Genomic DNA, 23,677 nt, shown 5'->3' with positions numbered 1-23,677 from the left:
TGTATAGTGATAGTTTTCAGTTACATGTATCATCATACACACAGAAAAGGCAACACTACAGTATCCAAACAACCAGCCACTTCTCTTGCTAATGATATTTCTCTGTCTTCACATTTTATTTAACTGTAGTCATATAACAAAACTTTTTTCTTTGTATTCTTATATTCTTACAATTTATTGCAGTATTACAGAGATAGATTTCGTATCATGACAATAGATAACGGTTAGGGGCCTCAGTAATTTTTTAGTACATGCAATGTAATGGATTTCAAATAACTTTGAAACAATGATGAAGGTTTGCAGCTCTTTAGATCTGTCAGTACTGTAATCTCATAATCTTCCAAAAATGACAATCCAGTAGAACTGGAAGAAGGTAGTGATGTAGTCTAGCTGTAGCAACCATTTCTGTTATCTGGCCCTTACTGACACATCCCAACCAGGAGGAGTTTGTTGGCCTAGAACAAGCCCAGAAGTCGAGACCGACTTTGTATATATGTATGCATCCTTCATAAGCACAGGGAATTGTATAGCTACCTGTGTCCACTGTCACCTCATTCACGATCACACAACATTTGGTGTAGGATTCTCCACTCTGACTAATTTAGTTTTAAATTGCATTCTTCAAAATAAACATATCTACTATCAAGGAGGTTGCAGGTATGTCTCTTGTTGCTTCCACTTTTTCTAATGAGGTATCTTACCAGTACTTCTCAATTTGGATCAGCAGCTGTTTCCTTCCATGTTTCGAATACATTTGTAGTACTAGTATCAAAATTCTTTGGCATATCCTTGGTACATGGTTCTGAATTATTACTATTACAACATACACTATTGTATGATAGCAGACCTGTCCTTGGTGCTGAATGATTACTACTACAACTGACCATTTTAGTATGATAGTGTAGACCTGTCCTTGGTGCTGAATGATTACTACTACAACTGACCATTTCAGTATGATAGTGTAGACCTGTCCTCGGTGCTGAATGATTACTACTACAGTTGACCACTAGTATGATAGTGTAGACCTGTCCTCCATGCTAAATGAGACTTGAACAGAACTATTGCAATTGGTGTATGGATCCAAAGGGGTCTCTAGCAGTTCATTGAAGTACTGCTGGCCATTCTGTTCCTACTACTCCAGTGATATTTTTCTATGATACATGGTGCTTTTGATTGGTTTTTGGACGAATATGATTCAATCTCGACCATTTTTTGAAAGTATGATAGGATCTGCTCATCTTCACATTTATTCTTTGACATTAACAGTACAATAAGTCCAAACACCCATTTCACAATGAACACAAAAGTGTTCATTTAATCATGTCAACAATCCATACAGACACAGTGTCTTTCTCATTTCAAGAACGGAAATCCTTCACAGCAGAATAACTGTTGTATGAGATCAGTTCCCATCTGCTACAATAGATGGTGATTTCTTTCTTCTTGGGTCTTGCACAATTATCCACTTGGTTACCAAGTCTTCATTTGCTTACCTGAACATGATTTTTACAATACATGTACTTACTAGAATAGAGAGAAATCACTTCATGCATCGTGTTCAGACTGGACAAGACTAAGGCAGCAAAACGGAACAGTCTTCATTATTTTTACCGGTACATGTCATGATTTTCAGTCGTAATAGTATGGACATAAAAAAGTTTTCTATCTCAGTCTCTTGTGCGTATCCTCTATTCAAACAAGGTCTCGATTCTTCAAAAGATCACTCAATTATGATGGCCACTCTTGTGCCTCTGGCACAACAAGCAAACTGCTAGCAATAAATATCATCTGAGTTGCACTCAGAACCAAAGTTACTTCCGCAAATCATTTCTGAAAGCCTTCATTCCATTCAGGTGCCATGCAGGCATGCAAATAACACTGCAGCGATGCCGATTATTCAGAGACAGTACATGATATGAAGCCAGTTCCACACAGTTGGACTGACTAAGTAGCTGGGTGCTACATCCTCCAGTTCCATGGAATGCACACATCACCATCCTGTGTTATTGAGTAGAACTGTGTGACCCTCAGTCGTGCACCCTTCAACTCTGGGCTCAGCTCCAAGTACTGATGTCTGAGTCTTTGGCAGCACGATATCATCTGTGGCATGGACACGTTATGGTCCTTTCTCAGTACTGCCAGCTCAAGGGCTTCCTGGCACCTCTGCATCTCTTCTCTCTCTACCCTGTAGTCCCTGTGAGGGTGGGGGTTAGGGAAGGGATGTTAGCTTCCATCTTAGCAGAGTAAAAAATTACAGGATTTTTTATGGTCCACCTCACCAAGGAGGTTGACTTTACATAGTGTAAACGGTAGAAATGTCAGCTATGCACGAGTGACCAAATGGTTTTTCCATTTGATGGTATTTTTAAAATATTATCAAATAGAAAGCTGAGGCATTTAGACTAAATGTATGTGTATTTATCTTATGACAGATATTTGTCCAAACACTCTGAAGTAATGAAGTTGGAGGACAGGAAGGAAACGTTCACCTGTCATATTGCTGCAGAAGGTATTGCGAGTCTGATAACTTCCTTCTGATGAAGTTTACCAGTTGAGCTGGCGGACATGAGACAGGCACCAAGAACTGGCCTGTCTGGGACAGCCGCAGTGTGCTGTTCTCGCTGTAAGGAAGTTACCCTGTATAAGATCAGTCCAATCTAAATACTAACCTACATAAGCCTACAATTTATGTAAGAAGAGAATGCTCAGAAAGTGCAATGCTCTGTTGGTAGACGGGACTAGAATGTCTTCACAATAACAAAAATATAAACCAGGTGACAAATGCGGCAAAAGTATCATAAAAGTTTATGGACATATCTAAATATATAAATTATGATTTATGTTGAGTACTTAATGCGTTTAGTACTGCACTACACACCTATAGCATTATAACACATTCCTGTAAGTGCTAGGAAGTTGATAAGACACAACCCACCCTTGCAGCACAATCCTGTGCTTGCTGAGGTTCCCAACAGAAAAGAAATGTTCTGTGCCGTCCAATCGCAGGCTCTCAATCAGTCTCTGCAGCCACTTGGCATATGACACTGCCATCACCATGGCGACATTACAGTCCCGACGAACTTTGACGTGTGACATGAGCGCAGACAGCTGTTTCTCCAGGACAGGGATGTGTTCCACCAGCGCTTCATAGCGAGGGAGGCTGCTGATCAGCTACAGAACAGGACACAAGTATCAAAAACATGCAGCTGAGATGAAGAGGAAGGACCTAAGATGTATAGCATTCTCCCAATGTACAAACACATCACTTCTATGTTACGTATCCAGGACTGATAAAGATATGCAGAGAGACAGGTTTGAAAGCCAAACATCCTGACAGTTTATCTGAAGAAAGATAGTTACTTACCATAAACCAATGTTGCCACACGTCTTCATGGCTCAAGACAATCTGGCCATCTGCACTGACTCCAGAGTAATTGTTGGAGAACATGATAGTTTTCCCTACATGACAAGTAAATTAGTCTCATCAACAGTTCACATGTAACCACATGAAGTCTGACGTTCTGAGCTTGCTCTTACTACATGCAAATCCAGACTGAGAATCACTGGAAAAATATACAATTTTGAAACACTGATGGCAAAAAGAAGACCTGTACCTTTCAGGAAGTATGTCATATCTGGGTGTTGCCGACAGAGTCTCAGGAAGCTCTGCAGACAGCTTTTGACAATAAAACAGCCCAGCTCACAGTCACAGTCCACCGACTGCACTCCGTAGTCCCCACACAGCTTGGTCTCCAGTGTCCTGTTAGTCTCTCGCACCTTCTGGCTCTGCTGCAGTCTTTTCTCAATTTTTGGCATATTGTTGCTGATCCATGATCTAAGAAACAGAAAATTTGACCTGACATTTGACAGCTTTTGAAAAGAAAAACATAAATGTAAAGTAGCATCAGTTGCATTTTGAATTACGTCAAACCTTGTCTACTCTTGATTTGCTGCACATAACCAGTGTATCTATACCTAATATAATTCCAAAAATTGTACATACCTAAGTCTAATATCCTTCTTTATCTGAGATCTCCTGAGATTTCTGTGACTCCCAGGTCTGGTAAAGAAGTCATGAACAACTGCCTCATCCCAGCGTCTTAAGGGTCTGGCAGCTGACTTGGAGGGTTGAGCAGAGCGGAGTTTTTCCAGGTGACAGGTGGGCAGATCACAGGAGCTCAGGATCTCCTCCACTACAGTCAGGAAGTCTTTGGACAGTATGGTAAACTGGACGGACTTAAAACCAACAGGACCTACAGAAAAAAAATATATATCAATGTCATTTCTTCCAGACGTCTGGTCCAGGTCATTGACCTTATGTGTTTAAAGAAGAAAAAGAAACAAAATCCAGATGTTTTCCTTCTGTGAAGGTAAACATTATAGTGGTATAAATTATACATAAAAGATGTTTGTGACAGGTTGCTTACTTCCACTGTCCTGGTTGACATTGTTCTCCCGTATGTAGAACTTGAGACTGGGCGGCAGATGTGGACAGCCTGCCTGGATAGACTCCAGGTAACCGTTCAACTGCTTTAAGGATGATTCGTTCACCTTCTGTGTATGGAAACATTCATGGGTTGCATATGTGGGTACATTGTATGATTTTCTCATGAGGCTGAAAGAAAATCGTACCTAACGACCCTGGTTTTATTCAGGATCGACTAAAACCGTAAACATAAAATACATTAATTTTCCTAGATTCCTTACTAAAAAGACCGAAGCTTGCTGGACGGCTAACTATGTGCAGTCATCAAATAATACAGACATACATGCAGCATTTATCACAATGTTTTGACAGTGATTCCACATCAGTAAACAAACCCACAACAACAACAACAGACCTTCTCCCTTGGGAACTGTCCAAATAGGTCAGGATGGACGGCGAAGTAAAACGGCCGGAGAGGGTTGCTGGCTGTGAGCGCCTCGGCTGGCTGGGCATGCGGCCCGGAGTGGACAGTGCTCGTGGACAATCTCACGAAGGACTGGCTGCGTAGAAATCTGTAAAATGTCCAAAATTATTGTGTAATTTCATACGACGCATATCATCGATGATGTGGAGTTAGCCCCAAAGGAAAAAGTGGACAGAGAAGGCTGGTCCATCAGACGAACATTACCTTGTAACTCTGATAATACTCATGACGAAAAGACGACGATTTCTCTTCACGTGTTGTGGTTGCTCGATCTAAACTGCCCAGGTTTGTTTACATGTCTGGCGACGCCACGCGATTGCAACACCGCCATTTTGTCTTCCTTCGTCCTCCAAATGACCCCCCTGACGTCATGGGTCAAACGTCACAAAAAGTGACCTGAGCGTCATGCGTCAGTCATCATGAAACGACCATCATGAAAAGCCTGTCCATTGAGGTAGAAGGTGTCTGAATTGAAATGCCAGAATAATCGACGCCTCGATTGTGGGCATCAAGGGAAGAAGAAGAAGTCTGTGTTTCCGCATATTTGTGGTCAGCATACCTTTCACGAAGGCCTGGATCGATTGTGATATTTGGTATGTGGGTAGGTCTTAGGAAAATCAAGGACATTAACGGATAACATTACATGTAACCGTTAACGTTATATGGAACTTGGGAAGATGAAGGTCACATTATGTCAATAATTTATGGGCCTCCAGGCGGTTGACCTTGGATCCATGGTAAGGTTGAAGGGTAAAGAGCCAGAGAGACGGAACATCAGACCCAATTGAAAGTCAACTTTATTTGAATGACAAACATTTGCGTTAATACTGGTTTTGTCCAACCAACGATGCTCATCTATTGCGTGTGCTGATGATATGGAAATACTTACATGTAAATCAAAGAATGAAATTCAAGTGCTTTCATTAGGTAACTATAATTCCATTATTACTCAAACTGTTTCCATTATGCCCACCTGCAAAAAAAAAACAAGATGCCCTTCCCAACAGCAACGAATTTAGAAACATTTAACTACATGTTATATGTAAAATCATTTGTGGACATCATAATAGTATGCAATTTAAATGTAAACATGTAATATCAAGACATTCTGAGATATGGACTGGATTTCATTTCCATCGTGTCTAGACCTATCACAGCCATCAGTTACAATATGTTTTGGAAGGAGCTGTGTTATGTAGAGAGGCTGCTAAGTCAATGTTAAATTTTGTCCTGTTTCTGTGATTCATGATCAAAACAAACAAACAATAAAGTTTCGTAACTTAGACCTTATAATCCTGTCTAGCCCTGGGTGTGTTCTGGATCTCCTAGTACCATAATTTCTTTATATGCTATTATTAGTCTGGAGTTGCAGTTGCATTTGCACATAAGTGGATGTATTGCTGATAAATGTCATAAATGTAACAATAAATATTGCAAATTTGCAATAAATATTTCACTGTGCTTTCAAATCAAGGGCTGCAGACTCATGGCAAGAAAACTTAAGAGAATTACTCCAAATATTTAAAGAAAGAACTTCAACATGGAGAATGTGGTATCTGAAGTACATGTACTTGTAAATTACCGTTTGCCCTTTATTTTATTTTGCATTGATGCCATCTAAAAAGTACCTGGCTGCTGGGCATATTGCTGAATTATAAACTAGGTAAGCTGGTTCACTTTGGTACAGGGACCAAGGCATAGGCAGAAGGTCCATAAGCAACTAGTCCAGCTGTAGTTGTAAAGCCACCATAATCCGCTTGAATCTGAGGGAACTCTTGTTTGGGTACTTCTTTGTCTGCATAGACAGCCATGGAGCCATCCAGGGACAGCAGTGCCACTGCCGGGTACACAGGCTTCAGGAACTTGGTGTGGAAAGTGTAGATGTGCTCCTCTTTCTCCACGTCCAGGAATGAGAGCAGGCCCTTGTCGTAGTCCAGGAACACCCCCAGGACGTTGGGGCTACACTGCGGGACGTTGTGCTTCACATCCCCAGTTATGGCAGAGCTGATGCACCCGCTCCTGTGGAAGACCCATGAACTTTCGCTCCCGCCAATCAACTTGGCCCTGGGTGAGTCAAAGTACGCCACGCCCACACGATAGGAGGCACAATCTCTGACATCACATTCCCAGTAGTGCTGCCCACAGCGGATGGATATGTTGCCCAGGGCTGCAGTGCTCAGGCCAGTGAAGCGGTCTTTGTGGCTGGTGATTGATCTCCTGCCGTTGACATCACACCTGATGGACATGTTCCCGTTGCTGAGGAGGAGCAGCCTGTGTGCACTGTCTGGGTCCAGCTGGAACCTTAGACCTGAGGAATAGGTACAACATTTACGGTTAGGGTCACAATATCACATATGGTCCTTTTTTCAAGGATAAACCAATTAAATTGTGCTTTCAAGCAAATCTTGTTTACCCAAGGACAATTTCCTTGGTTTACCACAGCATTCCATACCTCCAAGTAGCTACCATCTCTTCATTCTCAATCCAACTTTTACTTCGACTCAGAGAGCCTGGTAGACTTAGATTTGTGTGCAATATGGGCTTTCCATAATCTAATGCTAACCATATCCTCAAAAGCATCAATTACATTAAAATGTTGAGGTGCAGAATAAAAGAACAGCATTCAGAAGAGACAGTTTATCTACATCAGAGCTGAAAAAAGCCTTGGCATGAGTGTGAAGCAGTTCTACCTTTGTGAGTTTTAACATTAATGAGCTGACTTCTCTCCGTGCAGCCAGCCTGGCTGATGCCCCTGACAAACATGGTGTACTCGGTGTTAGGCTGTAGCCCATACACAGTGTGGTGGTCCTCTGTGATCCCATCATTAGTCTTCCACTGTGAAGTGGACTGACTTGATGGCATTCCTCCCGCAGTTAGACCATAGCCATCATCTTCAACACTGGCCTCACAATACAACACCTGTCATCAGAAAAGTAATATTAGATATATTGTTACTTGCACTTGTATCAGTAGAGTTGTAATATAAAAACTTCAAATGGCAGCTGCAAAGTCACAAGAATGCTTGGTACTAGTAATTCTCCTGTAATATTCAGCATTGTTTGAAAAAAAAACTTAATCTAAGACATGGAAGAACAGTTCATTTCTGTACTGTTTATCCCTTACCTGGTATGAGTCGATGAAGTCCCTCTCCTTATTCAGCCAGTGTAGAGTAAAGGAGACATTGGACACCTTGCAGTAGTTGGCCAAGATAACAGGAGCAGATGGCACTGTATAGTACAGAATGTCATTAATATCACCCATCCCTTTACTCATCAAATTACTGAAACAAAAGTTTAATTACTAAAACACATCAGCTTTGGATCTAAAAAACAATATTTCTAAAGCCAATCACATCTACATGTAATGTTACAATTTCCTGTGCCTTATAAGAGCACAATCATGTAGGCATGGCATAGCATGAAACCTGGAAACACTAAATGCATCTGAAAAATTAAAACATTATTCCCAAAACTCCTAAACAAGCACATGGCAGCTTGTCAGGTGAACTACAACACAAATCTGACCTTTCATGAAGTTCATCCCCTTGAGCAGCTCTCCCAGCTCCCTCATGTCCACCACTGTGTGCATGAACTGTGCCGCACCAACACGCTGGCCAGGCAGAGGGGTCATCGCCTTCTGGATTCTACACACAAACACAACAACAGAGATGTACAATTAATGGAAAGTAGAACACTATTTAATTAAGATACGTCATACTAGTGAAAATTGGAAGTGTTTGAATTCTGGGTTTCCTGGAACATTTGCAACAATTGTAGTGCACACATTTTAAGACCTGTGATAGTCAGGGGGAAGCAATAGACCATAAAGTAGATACAACTTCTAAGTATCTACCATAAAGTAGTAACAGTATCAATAGTTTGTCTCTTGTTGACATTTTACCAAAATACAGCTATACTGATGTAAATCAAATAGTTAAGCTCACCTTTCATTGATCTCTGCAGCACTCTGTAGATGACAGAAAAAAAATCATTATTCACTATCCATACTCTTAATATATGAATTCAAGCATTTTTGAGAGTGTGGATGCTGTCATGGCAAGGGTCAATACTGCAGACAATTACCATAAGAAATGCACTACACTCCTTTTCCTTGATCAGCTCCCTGGCAAAGAACAGCGACCTCTTGGCTTGTTCCACCATGGCCAGAGCATCGTCCACCTGTTCCTCCATAGCCTGGACCTTCATCTCTCTCTCCGTGTCAATCTTCTCCCCAAGAGTCACCTTCTTCTCCTCCAGGACTCTGATGAGCTCATCAACGTCCATGTACAGCCGCTGTTTGTAACGGTGGCCAGTACTCTGGTGGTGCAGAAAAAGGGTATGCTTACAAGGAGCGCATGTAACCTATTTTGGTTTATGCACCGAGTTCTGTCAAGTAACACAAGAAAAGGGCAACTAGAATAGACAAGATAGTGATAAGATGATAAGAACCTCAATGTCTTGACACTGGGTCCTGAGGGAAGAAACCTGGTCAATCATTCCTTCAGTTCTCTTCTCCAGGGCATCGACATTGAGTATCAGCTTCTCCTGCAACAGGAATACAAGTGTCAGCTTTCTAACCTTTATAGTCTTTATCCCAATCTAGAAAACGATGAAAATTGCATGTTGACAGCAAAGAAATGTGAGGCAGTTTCTTACTCTGAGTTCTTTGAACATTTCATCAACAGCTGCCAGTTCATGGTCCTTGTGCTTCCCCACTAGTCTACAGATTGTGCAGACCAGCTTGTTGCATTCCCGACAGTACAGATTCACCTGAAATTGAAAGGTATACAAATGATATTACAAAACCGTAAGTTTAGAACTGGAATGATTACTACATGTAATTGTAACTCTGAAAGTTAACAATTACAGTACAAGTTGATTAGTAAACAATGATTTGATTTGTACACATGATTATTACCTTCTCATCCCTGTGTTCACTGCATAGAATCTCTTCCTTGTCTTTCGTGTCGGAATGTTTGTGTGGAATGACACCTGTTGGAGCGACGAGAACATGCTTGGCAAAGATCTTGGGGTGGCTGTGGTGAGCTTCCAGGCACTCGGGGCAGAAGGACACCTCACAGGTTTTGCATGTCTTAATGGCTGGCTTAGGGTTGTCCTCACATGAGTCACAAACAACCTGGCTGTCTGGTTCACTGCCAAAGCTGCCCACTGTCCGACGTGCTTCAGACGTTGCTTGCTTGTACCTATATGATGAAAAGTGTTAACTTGTTTAACATATCCCAATATATTGATTTCCTTAAGATCTGCACTGTTAAAACGTTTTTGAGGCATACGTGGACATCTGGATGACCTTTGAGGTGGTTCAACACAAAGGACTGTACATTCTCAACACAACAGTCAGATACTTGTCACATTTGTTCTCAAGGTCTCATGTGTTGCCTAAGGCTCAACACAAGACTACACCTGTGTTAGAAAAGTCAGACTGACTGCTATGAGAGTCTCTGTGTCTCATGCAAACATAGGACAGTTTTTCAATAGTTGATTTTGAAAAAGTCATGAAATCTTGTTTTTATTCTCTTTCCTAGATTGTTGACACAATAATGAGCACATTTCCTCATACTGTTACAGAGAGTACAATGTATTAGCTCAACTTGACTTCTCATCCTCTGCTATTACCTGTCAACAATACTCTGTAAGGTGGCATTTTTCCTGAGTCCATCCAATCCTTTGTCCCCCAGCACGATCCTCTCACGACATGTGGGACAGCAGAACCCCCTGCCAGTCTCATCCAGGTCCTCCACCTCAGGTTCAGGTTCACCCTTTCCGCTGGCACTGTTCTTGTAATACTGGTCTGGAGGGGATGCTAAAATGTCTTCTGCACACCTAGAATAGAGAGTAAACTTGACGTTCACTTCCATGAACATGAATAAAACATTGCCATTTTTATTTGATGTGCTACCAGTTGTTCTAACTGACAGTTGACCAGGGTGCACACATGATGGATTGCCAGAAAACACTGGTCAAGCAAGTTCTGTCACAAATCAGCACAGGCATTTCACATGCAGGGGCACAAAGGGGCTGTTGTATAGATGTCAATACCATCTATATCATACTGTACCATGAAAACAGTATTTTGATAAAGAAACTTTGAAACTAACAGGACACAACTGATACTTTAGAATTTTCACTTGTTACAAGGACTATGGATATATCACGATAAACTATTCTGCTATTACACCTTCAAAGGTCTGCAAAACAAACCAAAACATCACTTTTTTGTACTCTTTCAATTTCATACAGCAAAAGATTAGTTTTGCACACTTCAAGCAATAAATCTACATGACATGCCACTTTTTCAGGGTGAAGAGAGGACTAGTCCTCTTCACCCAGATATATGTCAAGTCAAGTGAAATACCCTTACCCCCTGCAGAGGTTGTGTGCACAAGGCAGTAACAGGGGGTATGTGAACAACTCCAGACACACAGGACAGCACATCTCATTTCCCAGGGCCTCCATCCTCACTTCAGGTGCAGCACCTGGACATGAATGACAAATAAATGTCTGATCATCACAGAAGTGGTTGAACTTGAAGATTTTTGCACTGCATGTCTGGATACAAAGCAGGTTACAAAGCTACAGAACAAGAATTCTTAGAGAGGGAGTCGCTGGAAAAGAAAAACGTTGCACTTGAATGATGACGGCAAAAAAATAATGTGGAACAAGCAGAATACAAGATTAAAAGAAAAATGACTGTGCCAAAATATATATACCCTCCAAATCATTTCTTGCTGTTCCTCATCAGTTTCTGTCATTTGGTTTGGTCTTGTTTTAGAACCTGGTTCTGTAAACCTTCCAGATCTGTTTCATTTATGGTTTCCTCCCACTGTCTGTACATCTGCTGGAGGATTAGCTATCAAAACAAACCTATGTACACACCGAGACTGAATAAACTGTCACACATCATTAGCGCATTAGCACCTCCCTGTGGGATAGTTGTAAGGGTTCTTCTCTCTATGGTGATTGATGGGTCTGATCCCTCCAAGCAGAGGTCGATTATAAGAAGAATATAACCTTCTTGCTATATGCCCTGTTTTCTAATACATGTAGACAGCTCAGGGCTAGGGTCTAGACACACATTGCATTTCCTTTCAAAGAAAATGATAGGGGGAGAGGAAATATTTAGGGAAGAGAGAGAATTTGACTGGTGTCGGTGGCGGACCGCGATCGCGGAATCAAGAACACTGGCTGTCTTGGCCAGACCATTCCCCACACCTCGTGTGAAAACTTTCACAGTTTTGACAACCCGCTGGCTCTTCCAGTCTACAAAAAGGGAGAAACTTCTCCCAAAGACTGATTCTGGAGATTTCCGGTCGAAACACCAACGAGTTCCTTTTGTCTGGTTGTCGTCCCAAATGGGGAGGGGGTGCACAGTCATGCACAACAATGACACGTTGGTCGGTAGAATCGTAGTACATGCATGACGTTATCCATCGCATCTCCAGAATATATGGCGTTCTCATTTAGGACGCTAGGCGGCAGCACTTTACAGTCAAGATTAGAAGAAAGAATACCCAGAATGCCCCATTCAGCCTCGGTTTCGTTCTCTCTCATTGTTGCTCGCTAAGGCGGTAGGTACAATTTTTCGCTCTTGAAATTTTCTTGCTTTTTCTTGAGCATTTTTGCCTTTCTGGTGAGAGTTCTTAGACATGACTACTCCAGTCACGTCTGTGGTTTCCACCACTGCGGCTGTGTCGCAAACAACCGCTAGTTTGGTGGATATGTCGAAATATGTAGCGTCGACCTCGGTCGCGGCGCTCTCGCCCTTGGGCGAACAACAACAACATGGCGGGTTTCTTGGTGCCACTCTTGTGCCGCCAAGGACTGAGCCAGGTGGCCAAGGGTCTCAACCTTTTGGCCAGAATTTTGTCATTGACGACGCAGCTTTGTTCCAACACATCAATAGCATGGTGTCACAAGCTGTAGCCCAGTCCCTACAGGCACAGGGCTTTGCCAGAGAACGAGTTTCTCAACCCATAGTTTCCGAGCAAGACTCGTTTTCCACCAGCGAGGACTCTGATCATGGCCGACGTTCTCGCTCTAAACATAGGTTTATACGGACCTATGCAGACCGTTTTCGGGAACGTTCCCGTCCACCCTTTAAGGCTATAAGGAGGAAGAAGGCGATCCCGGCTGCCAGCCAAGCTGCCGGCCGGGGTCGGAAAGCCAACCAGCAGCCCACTGCCAGTCTATCTGCCAGTCCGGGCACATCCTCCAGACTGGAATCCCATAATGATGATTCCTTAAGCATACATCCAGCCTCTGGTTCTGAGAGCCTGGATGAGAATGATAATGTAAGTCTCCCAGCGGAGACTTCTCTTCTATGTCCCAACCCTACTTTGGATCAGCCTGCATTTTTGCAGGATTTCCGATCTTGCGAGGCAGGGGTTCGCATTTCCCAACCAGTTTTTAACTGGTTCAAAAGGCAGAGATGCCAGACTTGGAGGGACAAGGAGTTTATGGAGGCAGAGAAGCCACACAAGTTGGATGCTGAGCAACTCGAAGTAGTTGCAGCTCCAAGGCTACAGCCTTCACTGAGAGACAAGTGGAAAACTGTCAAACACAACGGCAAATTCAAAGTCCAAGTCCAAGCTGTGAAGCTGGACGACACAATTTGCGGGATACAAGAGCATGTGTTAAAGGCTGCTCAGCCCATGTTGAAATCACTGGATGATTTGCAACAGCTCACGGTATCCGAGGACTCAGAGACACGTGAAAAGGCGCTAAGCATAGCAACCAACCTCAACGCGACAGGGCAGTTGTTGGGAATGGTTTGTAACCAAGTCACCTCCTTCAGGAGACGACTGATCCACGAGTGGGTGGACTCGCGCTACAAGTGTCTTGTGGATGATAAGGCTCAGTCGGAAGATGATCGCCTGACCATCCCATCCTGTAAGTGGTTATTGGGACAGGATATCATCCAGAAAATAGAGGAAATTGAGAAGGCAGATAAAACTGTCAACAAGCTCAACGTTACTGGCTCAGCCACTAACACCAAGGGCTACAGATACCAGCAATCCTCCGGGAACGCTGGGGGACGGTACAAGAAGGGACCTGGCCCTTACAAAGGGAAGGTCGGTAAACAGGACTCCTTTCGTCCATACCAACAGTACCGTGGCCTTCAAGTGCAAACCTCTGGGAAAGGTGACCGTAAGGTCACAAAGCCTGCCACAAAAAACTAATTTGTCCTTTGTTGGCCCCCGGGTCACTTCCGCGGTCGCCCCCTCGCTGGGGCCTTCGGAACAGGTTTGCCGGACGCCTGCGGTTTTTTCTACCACAGTGGCAGTCCATCACAACAGACCCATGGCACAAAGACTATTCAGGGTCTAAGGCTCCATCTGAAGGGGCGACCGCGGCAGCGTTTCCCTCCGAAAGAACATGTTCGTTCACCGGAGGAGTCTCAGATAATTTTTCAGGAGCTCCAATCCCTACTGGAGAAAGGAGCTGTGATTCCGACTCCCTCGGTAGAGGGAGAGTTTCTATCACATCTGTTTGGTTCCCAAGAAAACTGGCGCTTGGCGCCCAGTAGTAAATCTTCGACCCTAAACCAGTATGTAGACGCTCCACACTTCAAAATGGAGGGCCTACAGGATCTAAAATCGCTGTTGATCGAAAGCGATTACATGGCGTCCATAGATATTCGGGACGCTTATTTTCACATACCAGTTCACGAGTCTTTCAGAAGACTTGCGCTTCCGCTGGAAGGGTCAGATTTGGGAGTTTTCAGGTTCTCCCCTTTTGCCTGAACTGCGCGTCCTCGGGTTTTTTTACCAAGGTTACCAAACCCATCTTGGCTAAGGTCCAAGGGGATAAGAATTGTCATCTATCTGGACGACATACTGGTCCTAGGCAGGACTTTTGCGCAGTGCAAGGAGAACGTAGATTTTGTGGTAAGTCTCCTGCAATCTCTGGGTTTCCTCATCAATTGGGAAAAATCCCAGCTGGTTCCTGTCCAGGAGATCGTTTTTCCTGGGGATGGTGATAATTCCATTCATCTAATCTTGTCACTCCCAGAGGACAAGGTGATAAATATACGTCAAACTTGCACATGCTTGCTGACGTTGCAGCAAGTGTCACTCCGACAACTGGCGAAGTTGCTCGGACAAATGACAGCAACGGTGCAGGCAGTTTTACCTGCACCCGTTTATTACAGAAGTTTGCAACTTTATCTGAACAACGCCCTGTTCAGGGGTCAGGGATGGGACAGCCTACTCCATCTGACCCAAGGTACCCTTTCAGAACTCACCACTTGGGTGGAGTGTCTGGAAAGTTGGAACGGGGAGTCGTTCCTTCCTCCACCAAGGCAGACATGCCTGACCATAACATCAGATGCATCCCTAGCGGGATGGGGAGACACCTGTGGCCACCTAAAGGCAGGCGGCCGCTGGACGGACGAAGAGAGCAAGCTCCACATCAACGAGCTGGAGCTGAAAGCAGCCCTTTTCGGTCTGAAATGTTTTGTAAAACATCTTCAGAATCAGCATGTAATAATCCTGAGGTTGGACAACACCTTCGCAGTAGCGTAAATCAACCACCAAGGGGGTTGCAGGTCTCTACCCCTGTGTACCACAGCGGTCGAGATTTGGAAGTGGGCCTTAGTCTGCAAGTTGCACCTGTCAGCGGAACATTTTCCAGGTGTTTTCAACACAGTGGCGGATGCAGAGTCCAGATCGTTCAACGATCACACCGAATAGACTCTGAGACCAGATCTGTTCAAGGCTGCTTGCCGACATCTGAAGTTTCGACCTCAGATCGACATGTTTGCGTCACGGCTGAACAAACAACTTCCTCTGCTCTGCTCCCGCCGAGCAGATCCAGAGGCTTGGAGGGTGGATGCTCTGTCTCTACCCTGGCACAACATCAAGTTGTATGTTTTTCCTCCAGTGTGTCTATTGGAGCGCATTCTGGTAAAATCAAAAGGGAACAGACTGAGGCGTTGGTTATCGCCCTGTTTTTGGCCCTTCCAGGCATGGTTTCCGCTCCTCCGGGAGCTAGCAGTAGCACGACCCTTTCTTCTTCCCAGTGGAGAAGTCAGTACTGAGTCTACCAGGTCAAGGGGACTGTCATCCCCTGTGGAGATGCCTCCGCTTAGCCGCTTGGCTTGTGTCAGGCAGGCCTTGACGGGTGCAGGTTTGTCTGCGGATGCTGCGTAGTTGGCGTTTGCCGCCACTAGGGCATCAACCAATAAACAATATCAGAGTGCCTGAAAAATTTTCGTATCCTGGTGTAGAGACAGGAGTCTGGACCCCTTATCTGCCCCAGTGCCCAAAGTGGTTAACTTTCTGCATGATTTATTCCGGAAAGGTTTGGCCTATAAATCAATAAACATTTATAGGTCTGCAATATCCTCAACCAGAGAGGCGGTTGACGGTGTTAAAATAGGACAACATTGGATGGTTTGTCGCTTTATGGCAGGTGTCTTCAATAGACGTCCCCCACGTCCCAGGTACTTGGTGACATGGGATGTTAACAAGGTGTTGACATACCTTGAGAGTTTCGCTCCCTCACGGTCTCTAGCCATCAGGGATTTGACCCTGAAAGTTACCGCCTTGATGGCGCTAACCTGTACTGATAGGTGTGGTACACTAGCCACACTGTCTACTGAGTTGATGAATATTTTTCATCTTCCAAAGTAACTTTTGTTCCCCCTCAGTTAACCAAAACTGATCGGCCAGCCCGACCTTTTCGGGAAATTGTCTTCAGGGCTTACCCTGAAAAGAAGAGTCTGTGTGTTGTAGACTGTATTCAGGCCTACCTTAACAGGACACAATATGTTAATCGGCCCAAGGAGTTCTTTCTGTCCTTTAGGACTGAAAAAGCTGTAGGATCAGCCACCCTTGGTAGGTGGTTGAAGTTGGTAATGAAGGAGGCTGGTATAGACACAAGTATCTTTAAGCCTCATTCTCACAGAGGTGCTGACACCTCTGCTGCCCTTGGTAAGGGAATGTCTTTAACAGAGGTCATCCGCTCAGCAGATTGGTCCTCTGCAGTAACCTTTGAAACGTTTTATCATCGTCCAGTAGAGGACTCTGATATTGCTAGGGCAATACTATCCTCCATGGGACGGTAGTATGGCTCTGAAGGAGAATACCCCAAATTGTTTTTCCTGTGCTGTAAAGTTGGCGGACCTGGACTTGTGCCAGGGGACCGGAATCTATGCCTTTGGTGTATTGGGGAAGCAGGGATTCCTGTAGTGTCAACTCCAGGATCTTTTCCCTATTAGGTGAGACTTTACTACCTCATCTCACATCTTTAAAGTCGCCATATATTCTGGAGATGCGATGGATAATTGATAGTTATCTACTTACCTTTCAGATAACTACAGTAATCCGAGCATCGTAAGAATATATGTCCCACCCCAGTTCTTTCCCATCCCAGTGTTCGCTGAGGTTAACCTTAGCTCGCTACACATGAGAGAGAACGAAACCGAGGCTGAATGGGGCATTCTGGGTATTCTTTCTTCTAATCTTGACTGTAAAGTGCTGCCGCCTAGCGTCCTAAATGAGAACGCCATATATTCTTACGATGCTCGGATAACTGTAGTTATCTGAAAGGTAAGTAGATAACTATCAATTACACTTCATCATGTTGGTACATTTGTTCTGGGGTTTATCATTAAGTAATGAATACGAAATTGTTGTGGGACCACAGCTACGCTCAGGGGGTAGAAAAATGTCAGAAATTTCGAGCAACACAAGGTGTGTCGCCAAGGCCGTCCCGAAAAAAATCGGTCGATCTACACTGTCTAACGCGACTTTGCGATAAAACATTCAAATTGTCTTGTACCTTCAGCCCGGATAAAGCCAAGCTTACTAAGTATTCTGTCGTTACCTCAATACAAACGAAGTCTTCTGACGGTTGACAGTCAGTCAGTTGTCCGTGAGCGGAGGTCGTTACTGGTATTTTGAAGTTGTCTAACTCTGGCAGTCTGGGCGTCCCGGGACAGGGGCCGGGCCCGGCTAGCCGTCATGGTTCATCTCACACGATGTGGAAAGACCCGTTCTCGTCTCTTCTGAATACCAAATAGTCTCCTATAACGTCATGTTTGCCATGGTGAATACTGATGTAGTAGAAGAAAATTCTAGAAATTTTGGGGGACAGGATAACTTGGAATTGTCTAATTTCTTTCCAGAACATCACCCCATATCGAAATTATGTAGAAACAAATTAATGCCATAATAGTATTTCTTTTTATCTGAATTACATTGCACTTTAGTTAGTATGCATAAAGCAAAATAACCAAATGGGGTGTATCAACATGACTCATTTCACACCTATTTTTAGAATTCCGTACATAACCAAAGGCTAAGGAAAGGACCAACAAGAGTTCCACAATTTCAAACCTTTGTCAAATGTTTTTTTTTCATGAACAATTGAACTTTCAGCCCTACTTTGCATAATAAAAGTATTAAAAAGTCTAATTATTTTACAGATGGCCATCATGGCATTTCTTCATATTGTATATATATATATATATATGAATCATTAAGAGTTCAAAAAGTCTCATTAAACTGAACTCATCACCATACCATAAAGAGGTATTTTTAGGCAACTAAGTTAAATTTTTTTGGTGCTATCATTACTGAATTACCCCTGGTGAGTACTCATTGTTTAGAAATGGAAGAAGTTTCCTATGATAATATACCATCTCAGAGAGGATGTCCTGTGCACAAAATACTAGTGTTGAAGATTTGATGTCCTCATGAAATGCACCCCTTATATACAAACACAAAATGTATTAGTTGTATAGATAAAAAGTTAATAAATATGATCACAAGTAAACTGACATATTATGATAATCTCACCCAAGACAAGTGCAGAGACTTTCAATTTATTCATGTCCTGGCTCCATATCCACTATGTGGCACATCATTCATAGTTAGAGCTGTGTACCGGTACGCAGTACCGATACTGTACCGGAAAAATTGATTAGGTACAGGTCCAAAATACCTAAGTACCCCTCAGTACCGGTACTGTACCTAAACAATTTCACACCAATTTTATGCCTATTTGTGACCTCAAATGTGTAAATAGCTGGTTAACAATGGGTCCCTGTGTAAGGACAGTGTGTTCATGAAAACAAAAACACCTATATTTTATCTGAGCATTCGCCATAAACAAAGAATAAACCTTAACTATCAAGTTTATTTATGTTTTTTTTTGTTATTGAAGGAGTTCAGAAGAGCATATAAATTGGTCGAATTGTTCAGGTACAGGTTCAGGTCCGGACCTGTACCTAAACCTGTGTACCTGTACCTGTACCTGTACCTAAAATTTGTTTAGGTACACAGCTCTATTCATAGTTGCTTACATAAACATTTAAAGTAAAAAATGTTTCCTGACTGTATTTTTAGTATCATATTGTTTATAATGTAGTTCCTGCTCCCTATCTAGAATAGCATACATTTTAGACTTTCCATCCACGTAACACATTTGATGTGCAGCATACAAATCTATATGTATTTCTGTAGGAAATGACAGGTTATATGCAGCATAGTATCTAAAAATGATGTGAATAGATGTTCAGTGAATCTTAGAATGACAACATTTTCTAAAGCACAAGTACCACAGTTGGCAAGTGCATCCAGCGATATATGGACTTCGATATGAAAGCACAACCAGCATCATAATTTATCTCTGGCTGTCAAGGGAAGCTGCAAATCCACATAAGGCAACAGGCTTATCTACTTATACCTTTAGCACAGGGTTTATTGGAAAACCACCAAATCTCTTCCTGGCAACAATACAAGCAGCCTCAGGCCACATCGCAAAAATTAACAGTTGCACACAAGATGCATAGAACATGTGTACATGTATGTCCATAAGACAGTGGTAACTGTTATGCATCTTTTCAAAGGTATTGCATGAATTGCATATACAATACTGTTGTACATTGATTTAGATGTACTGATACATCCGTTGCTGCTCTGTCAGTACTACACCTGTTTTGATATGAAGACTCTTCTGCGTTGCCTGACTTTTAAACATGTCCATGATAGCAGAAGAAGAACTGATACAATATAAAGTATGATGACAGAACTCTCCTTTGGTAGGAAGCATTTAGACAGGGTATAACCAGTTGGATGGATCGAGGCCTGCAAAACATAAGAAAATAATTAATGCACATTCACATTATACATATTAAACAATATCAATTTAACATATCAGTTCAGGTTTTCCTTTTTCAAACAGGAAATACAATTTGTATATCATTACAATATATGATAAAGTTGTTGTAATGATGTCATACTTATACTGTCACTGACCATTATGTTTTATGTCAAGCCTTGACAAAGGTTTCTTTTTCTAGCTATATGTATGACAGGTCTAGCCTGGGTACTATCCGAATTTTTGCTCTGCAACTCATGATTTTTTTAGCGAAAATTCGGATGGTACCCAGGCTATGACAGGTCTGTTTCATAAGAAAATCTTATAACCATCAAGACTTTTTTTAGCTTGGATGGTCTTAACTTAAGGTCTGATATATAATGTATGTGGGTCATTCAGCTGGCATCTAGGCTTGAAAATCCCTCAGACTGACCGTACCCACCATGAGGAAACTGGGGTTATTTCTGTTCCTCCAGCTGAAGGAGGGCAGGGTGTGCTCCAGGGTCCCATCAGGGTGGTGGACCACACAGCCATGGTGGGTGTGGGCAGTCAGGACAAGTCTGGGCTGCAACCACCACAACAGCTGCAGCAAAGGCAGACAAAATCATCACAGGGATGTTTCAGCTACAACAACCTTGTTTTAGCAACAGATACATTGTCAGTATTCTTATCCAATCTACATGTATTGTTCCTACAAAGTCTATCTATTAGTGATCATCCAAGTCACTTGAAGCAAATGGTCACAGTAGACAGGTGGCCGCTACAATCTAGTACAGGTTTAACTGTACTTAAGGAATAGATCATACATCTAGATACATGTACATATACAAATTGTTCTTGCCTTTTGAGATGCAGATTTTGATGCCACGTCATATCGAACCTTGAGTGTAGTGAACTTCTCACCATCTGGTGCAGAGTCAGGACCAGTGCAGTTGGCATCTGACTTTCTGTACAGCGGGTAGTGCTGAAATAGACCCCAAAAAGTGAACAATACTTCAATGGAGACAAATATATATGAAGTACAAGTATATGATCAGGCTACTAAAGAACTGAGGTGGAGTAAACTGATATGCAGGTCTTCCTCAAGAAATTAAACTGTATAGACTGTATAGAAAAAATCTGAATTGAGAGCTCAAAAGCCATACCATTAGCAAAATAGGGGCAGTGTTTGGTAGCTTCTGAGAATTCTTACACTGCCTTTCCCCTTCATTCTCCTCACCAACCAGTCCCTGTGCCATAAAAACATTAGAATAACATAATTAGTAAATACCCTCAGGAACTGACAGAATTATATTGTAGTAAGACCAACAGTGTAAAGTGGGTGTCAAAAGTCCATAAATATTTTATCTGTTGTTTTTTAGACTATCAATCAAAGATGACTAAGTAATGGTGTGCCCTATTTCAGAGATACAGAAGAGTATTTTTCTTACCCGAGAACAGTTGAGGGAAAAAGATACGTCCTTGAGCTGGGCCTCTGCTTCAGCACACATGAAACAACCATCCTCATCTAGTGCCACACTGTTCACCAACAGGAAGCTAGAAAATAGAAAGTATCAATAAATAAAACATCATCTGGATCAGCAAATGTATTTAGTTTGTTGATAATGTCTTGATTTGCTCTGTAGGAATGTCTTGTCTCAAATCTGTTTATACATGTACAATTATTTCTTTCTTTCAAGCACTTTAGACTACATCTAATTACAGTTTGCCTAACTTTTCTACTAAATGCAAAGTTGATGGCCATGAATATATAATAATGGCATGATCCCCAACAAATAAGGAAGGGATACTTGATCACTAATCAAAAATGGAAATAGAGCAAAGATGGCAAGGAACGTGTCAGTACAACTCACATGTTTCCTTGTATGGTAACTATGGTGACAGCTGACAGGTTGAAAGCCTTTTCAAACCTGTACAGTTTTTGTTTTGTCACACTGTAATAGAAGTACATCAACATTCTTAACTTACTTATACTTAACCCACATATGTACATGACAGTTAACATCACCCTAACATTGCAAAACAGATTCTTCTACAGTCACAGCTACACTTTGCATGACAAGCCTACGTTGTGAGCCAAAAATATGATTGCCTGTGAATATTATGTGTAAAATGGTTTCTTTCCTTCAAACAGGTGAAATAATCTGCACAAATGGCTAAGAATTAATCCAAAAATATAAACTAAAGCAAAGATTCATACTTGTCTGATAATGCAAAAAGATTAGTACTAAACAAGCAATGGTGACTGATGGTCACAAGACTTTTACATACAAGTCATATTGAATAAGAGAAAATATCCTCACTCATAGTGGAAGCCTATGTCATGGTTTCCCACCACCACATGAAACTGGAGGTCTGCGTTGTGGCGGAACATACTTCTGGACCTGACTAGATATTCCTCCCAGAATTCCTTGTCGCTGCACCATTTCCCCTCGTCCAGCAGGTCCCCAAGCAGGAAGACGGCGTGAGGCTGGTGGACGGACACCGCTGTCTGGAATGACCGCTCCATCTGCCACTCCCTTGATTATAAAAGATATCAACATCAAAACATAAACACTGGCCTTGATGCATATCTGTGTAGCAATGTTTAGTGACATAAAGAAAGAAAGGAACAATGAATGAATAAAAGAAAAAAGTGTAAGTCCAAAAGCCTGTACATTCTCCGACTCCTTCATTGAACACATAATGTAGACTATTGTAACTGTCAAACACATAAATGTACATGCATGGTCATATGTTGTTATAGTCATTATATAGGATGAATCTCCACTTGTCCATCTCAATATAGGATGAATAGGCTGGTAGAAATACATGTCCTTATCTATCCACATGCAATGCAAAGTACTACTAGTAGTATATGATTACCACATCTCTCACCTTCTGAGTCGGTCAAACCAGTGCCCAAGCCTGCTCCCCAGGAGGTGGGTGTCGGCCAGAAACAGCACCCTGATTGGTTGGTGTGGGCTGGGGATCATGTTCCCTCCTTTCTGAGGTCCAACAGTAGCAGATCCTTCAAGTTCAAGATGTGGCCAGGAACACTGCCATATGGCTATGTAGTAGACGACATATTCGCTGTACAGGAACACAGTTCCCAGACCCACACACAGGACAGCCAGCTGTCTCCTGGTCAGCATCATCCACCTGACCCGTTGCCACGCCAACATCAGCTGCTGTCATCAGGAGCAGTTGCCATGACTACATCAACATAGCAATGGCTAGATAGAACAAATCTGTTGTCGAAAAGAAACAATTAAGGAGTTTTATCCTTATAAACATTTTTTTTTCATTCTCGATCAAGGACATAAAATAGGTCTAGTCCATTTTTCATAAAAATCACATTCCTGCCAAGGACATTGAATGTTTGATTAGATTACTAGTTGTTCCACCAAGGTTCCACAAGGTGCCTCAATCACAGTCTCAGGTCAACAAGGTCCTATGCTGGTTTGGAAACGTCAACACATGGAAGATCGATGAGGGAAATTTCCATACACTTAAATGCAATACACCCCAACATCAATCTCCAATTTAGCGATGTTCTTGCAAAAGAGATGACAAAACTGTAAAACATGTTACCCGATCGCCTCTAACAGCTGACAGATGGGTGAAAGGTCAGACTTTGTGGAGGATCATGGGATGGAATAG

General features: G+C 42.5%; 3 protein-coding genes across 4 annotated transcripts; all 3 read right to left on the bottom strand.

Moving 5' to 3' along the window:
- Positions 1–1,275: 1,275 nt before the first annotated feature.
- On the bottom strand, positions 1,276–5,334 carry LOC109474027 (T-cell activation inhibitor, mitochondrial-like). The gene is made up of 9 exons (XM_019774234.1): positions 5,115–5,334; positions 4,842–4,998; positions 4,428–4,554; positions 4,004–4,253; positions 3,615–3,835; positions 3,365–3,459; positions 2,936–3,171; positions 2,490–2,621; positions 1,276–2,194 (listed from the first exon to the last, which is right to left on the bottom strand). The coding sequence occupies exons 1-9, from the start codon at positions 5,135–5,137 to the stop codon at positions 1,960–1,962; spliced, it is 1,476 nt and encodes a 491-aa protein (XP_019629793.1). The 5' UTR covers positions 5,138–5,334; the 3' UTR covers positions 1,276–1,959.
- A 478-nt stretch (positions 5,335–5,812) lies between these two features.
- Positions 5,813–17,928, bottom strand: LOC109473809 (E3 ubiquitin-protein ligase Midline-1-like). 2 transcript variants are annotated; one of them, XM_019773880.1, is made up of 12 exons: positions 17,714–17,928; positions 11,292–11,406; positions 10,547–10,753; positions 9,828–10,113; positions 9,566–9,679; positions 9,359–9,454; positions 8,993–9,226; positions 8,854–8,876; positions 8,435–8,553; positions 8,034–8,137; positions 7,601–7,829; positions 5,813–7,218 (listed from the first exon to the last, which is right to left on the bottom strand). In XM_019773880.1, the coding sequence occupies exons 2-12, from the start codon at positions 11,384–11,386 to the stop codon at positions 6,584–6,586; spliced, it is 2,142 nt and encodes a 713-aa protein (XP_019629439.1). In that variant the 5' UTR covers positions 11,387–11,406; positions 17,714–17,928; the 3' UTR covers positions 5,813–6,583. The 2 variants fall into 2 exon arrangements, with proteins under 2 accessions (XP_019629439.1, XP_019629438.1); XM_019773879.1 differs by having other exon boundaries at positions 5,815–7,218; positions 17,759–17,928.
- Positions 17,929–19,249: 1,321 nt separating this feature from the next.
- LOC109473837 (metallophosphoesterase 1-like) lies at positions 19,250–23,607 on the bottom strand. Its single transcript, XM_019773937.1, has 9 exons — positions 23,410–23,607; positions 22,913–23,265; positions 22,339–22,554; positions 21,889–21,969; positions 21,466–21,571; positions 21,181–21,264; positions 20,877–20,999; positions 20,478–20,618; positions 19,250–20,022 (listed from the first exon to the last, which is right to left on the bottom strand). The coding sequence occupies exons 2-9, from the start codon at positions 23,197–23,199 to the stop codon at positions 19,864–19,866; spliced, it is 1,197 nt and encodes a 398-aa protein (XP_019629496.1). The 5' UTR covers positions 23,200–23,265; positions 23,410–23,607; the 3' UTR covers positions 19,250–19,863.
- Positions 23,608–23,677: the final 70 nt, after the last annotated feature.

The sequence above is a fragment of the Branchiostoma belcheri genome, unplaced genomic scaffold, assembly GCF_001625305.1.
Source record: "Branchiostoma belcheri isolate BF01 breed outbred unplaced genomic scaffold, Haploidv18h27 scaffold3, whole genome shotgun sequence".
Lineage (NCBI taxonomy): Eukaryota > Metazoa > Chordata > Leptocardii > Amphioxiformes > Branchiostomatidae > Branchiostoma > Branchiostoma belcheri.
Note: the sequence above shows the minus strand (reverse complement) of the source record. Positions and strands in the feature narration are given on the sequence as shown.

Bases quoted from the DNA above. Each gene is read 5' to 3' on its own strand.
- LOC109473809 (XM_019773880.1), bottom strand. From the start codon at position 11,386: ATGGAGGCCCTGGGAAATGAGATGTGCTGTCCTGTGTGTCTGGAGTTG. The intron at 8,877-8,992 runs GTAATTGTCTGC...TGTCATCTACAG, and splicing joins AGTGTAGTGCATTTCTTATG to AGTGCTGCAGAGATCAATGA. The intron at 7,219-7,600 runs GTAGAACTGCTT...CCTATTCCTCAG, and splicing joins TAATGTTAAAACTCACAAAG to GTCTAAGGTTCCAGCTGGAC.
- LOC109473837 (XM_019773937.1), bottom strand. From the start codon at position 23,199: ATGTTGGCGTGGCAACGGGTCAGGTGGATGATGCTGACCAGGAGACAG. The intron at 22,555-22,912 runs GTGAGAGATGTG...TTTATAATCAAG, and splicing joins TGGTTTGACCGACTCAGAAG to GGAGTGGCAGATGGAGCGGT. The intron at 21,265-21,465 runs GTAAGAAAAATA...TTTATGGCACAG, and splicing joins TTTCCCTCAACTGTTCTCGG to GGACTGGTTGGTGAGGAGAA.
- LOC109474027 (XM_019774234.1), bottom strand. From the start codon at position 5,137: ATGAGTATTATCAGAGTTACAAG. The intron at 4,999-5,114 runs GTAATGTTCGTC...GACATTTTACAG, and splicing joins AGTATTATCAGAGTTACAAG to ATTTCTACGCAGCCAGTCCT. The intron at 4,555-4,841 runs GTCTGTTGTTGT...TTCCATACACAG, and splicing joins GACAGTTCCCAAGGGAGAAG to AAGGTGAACGAATCATCCTT.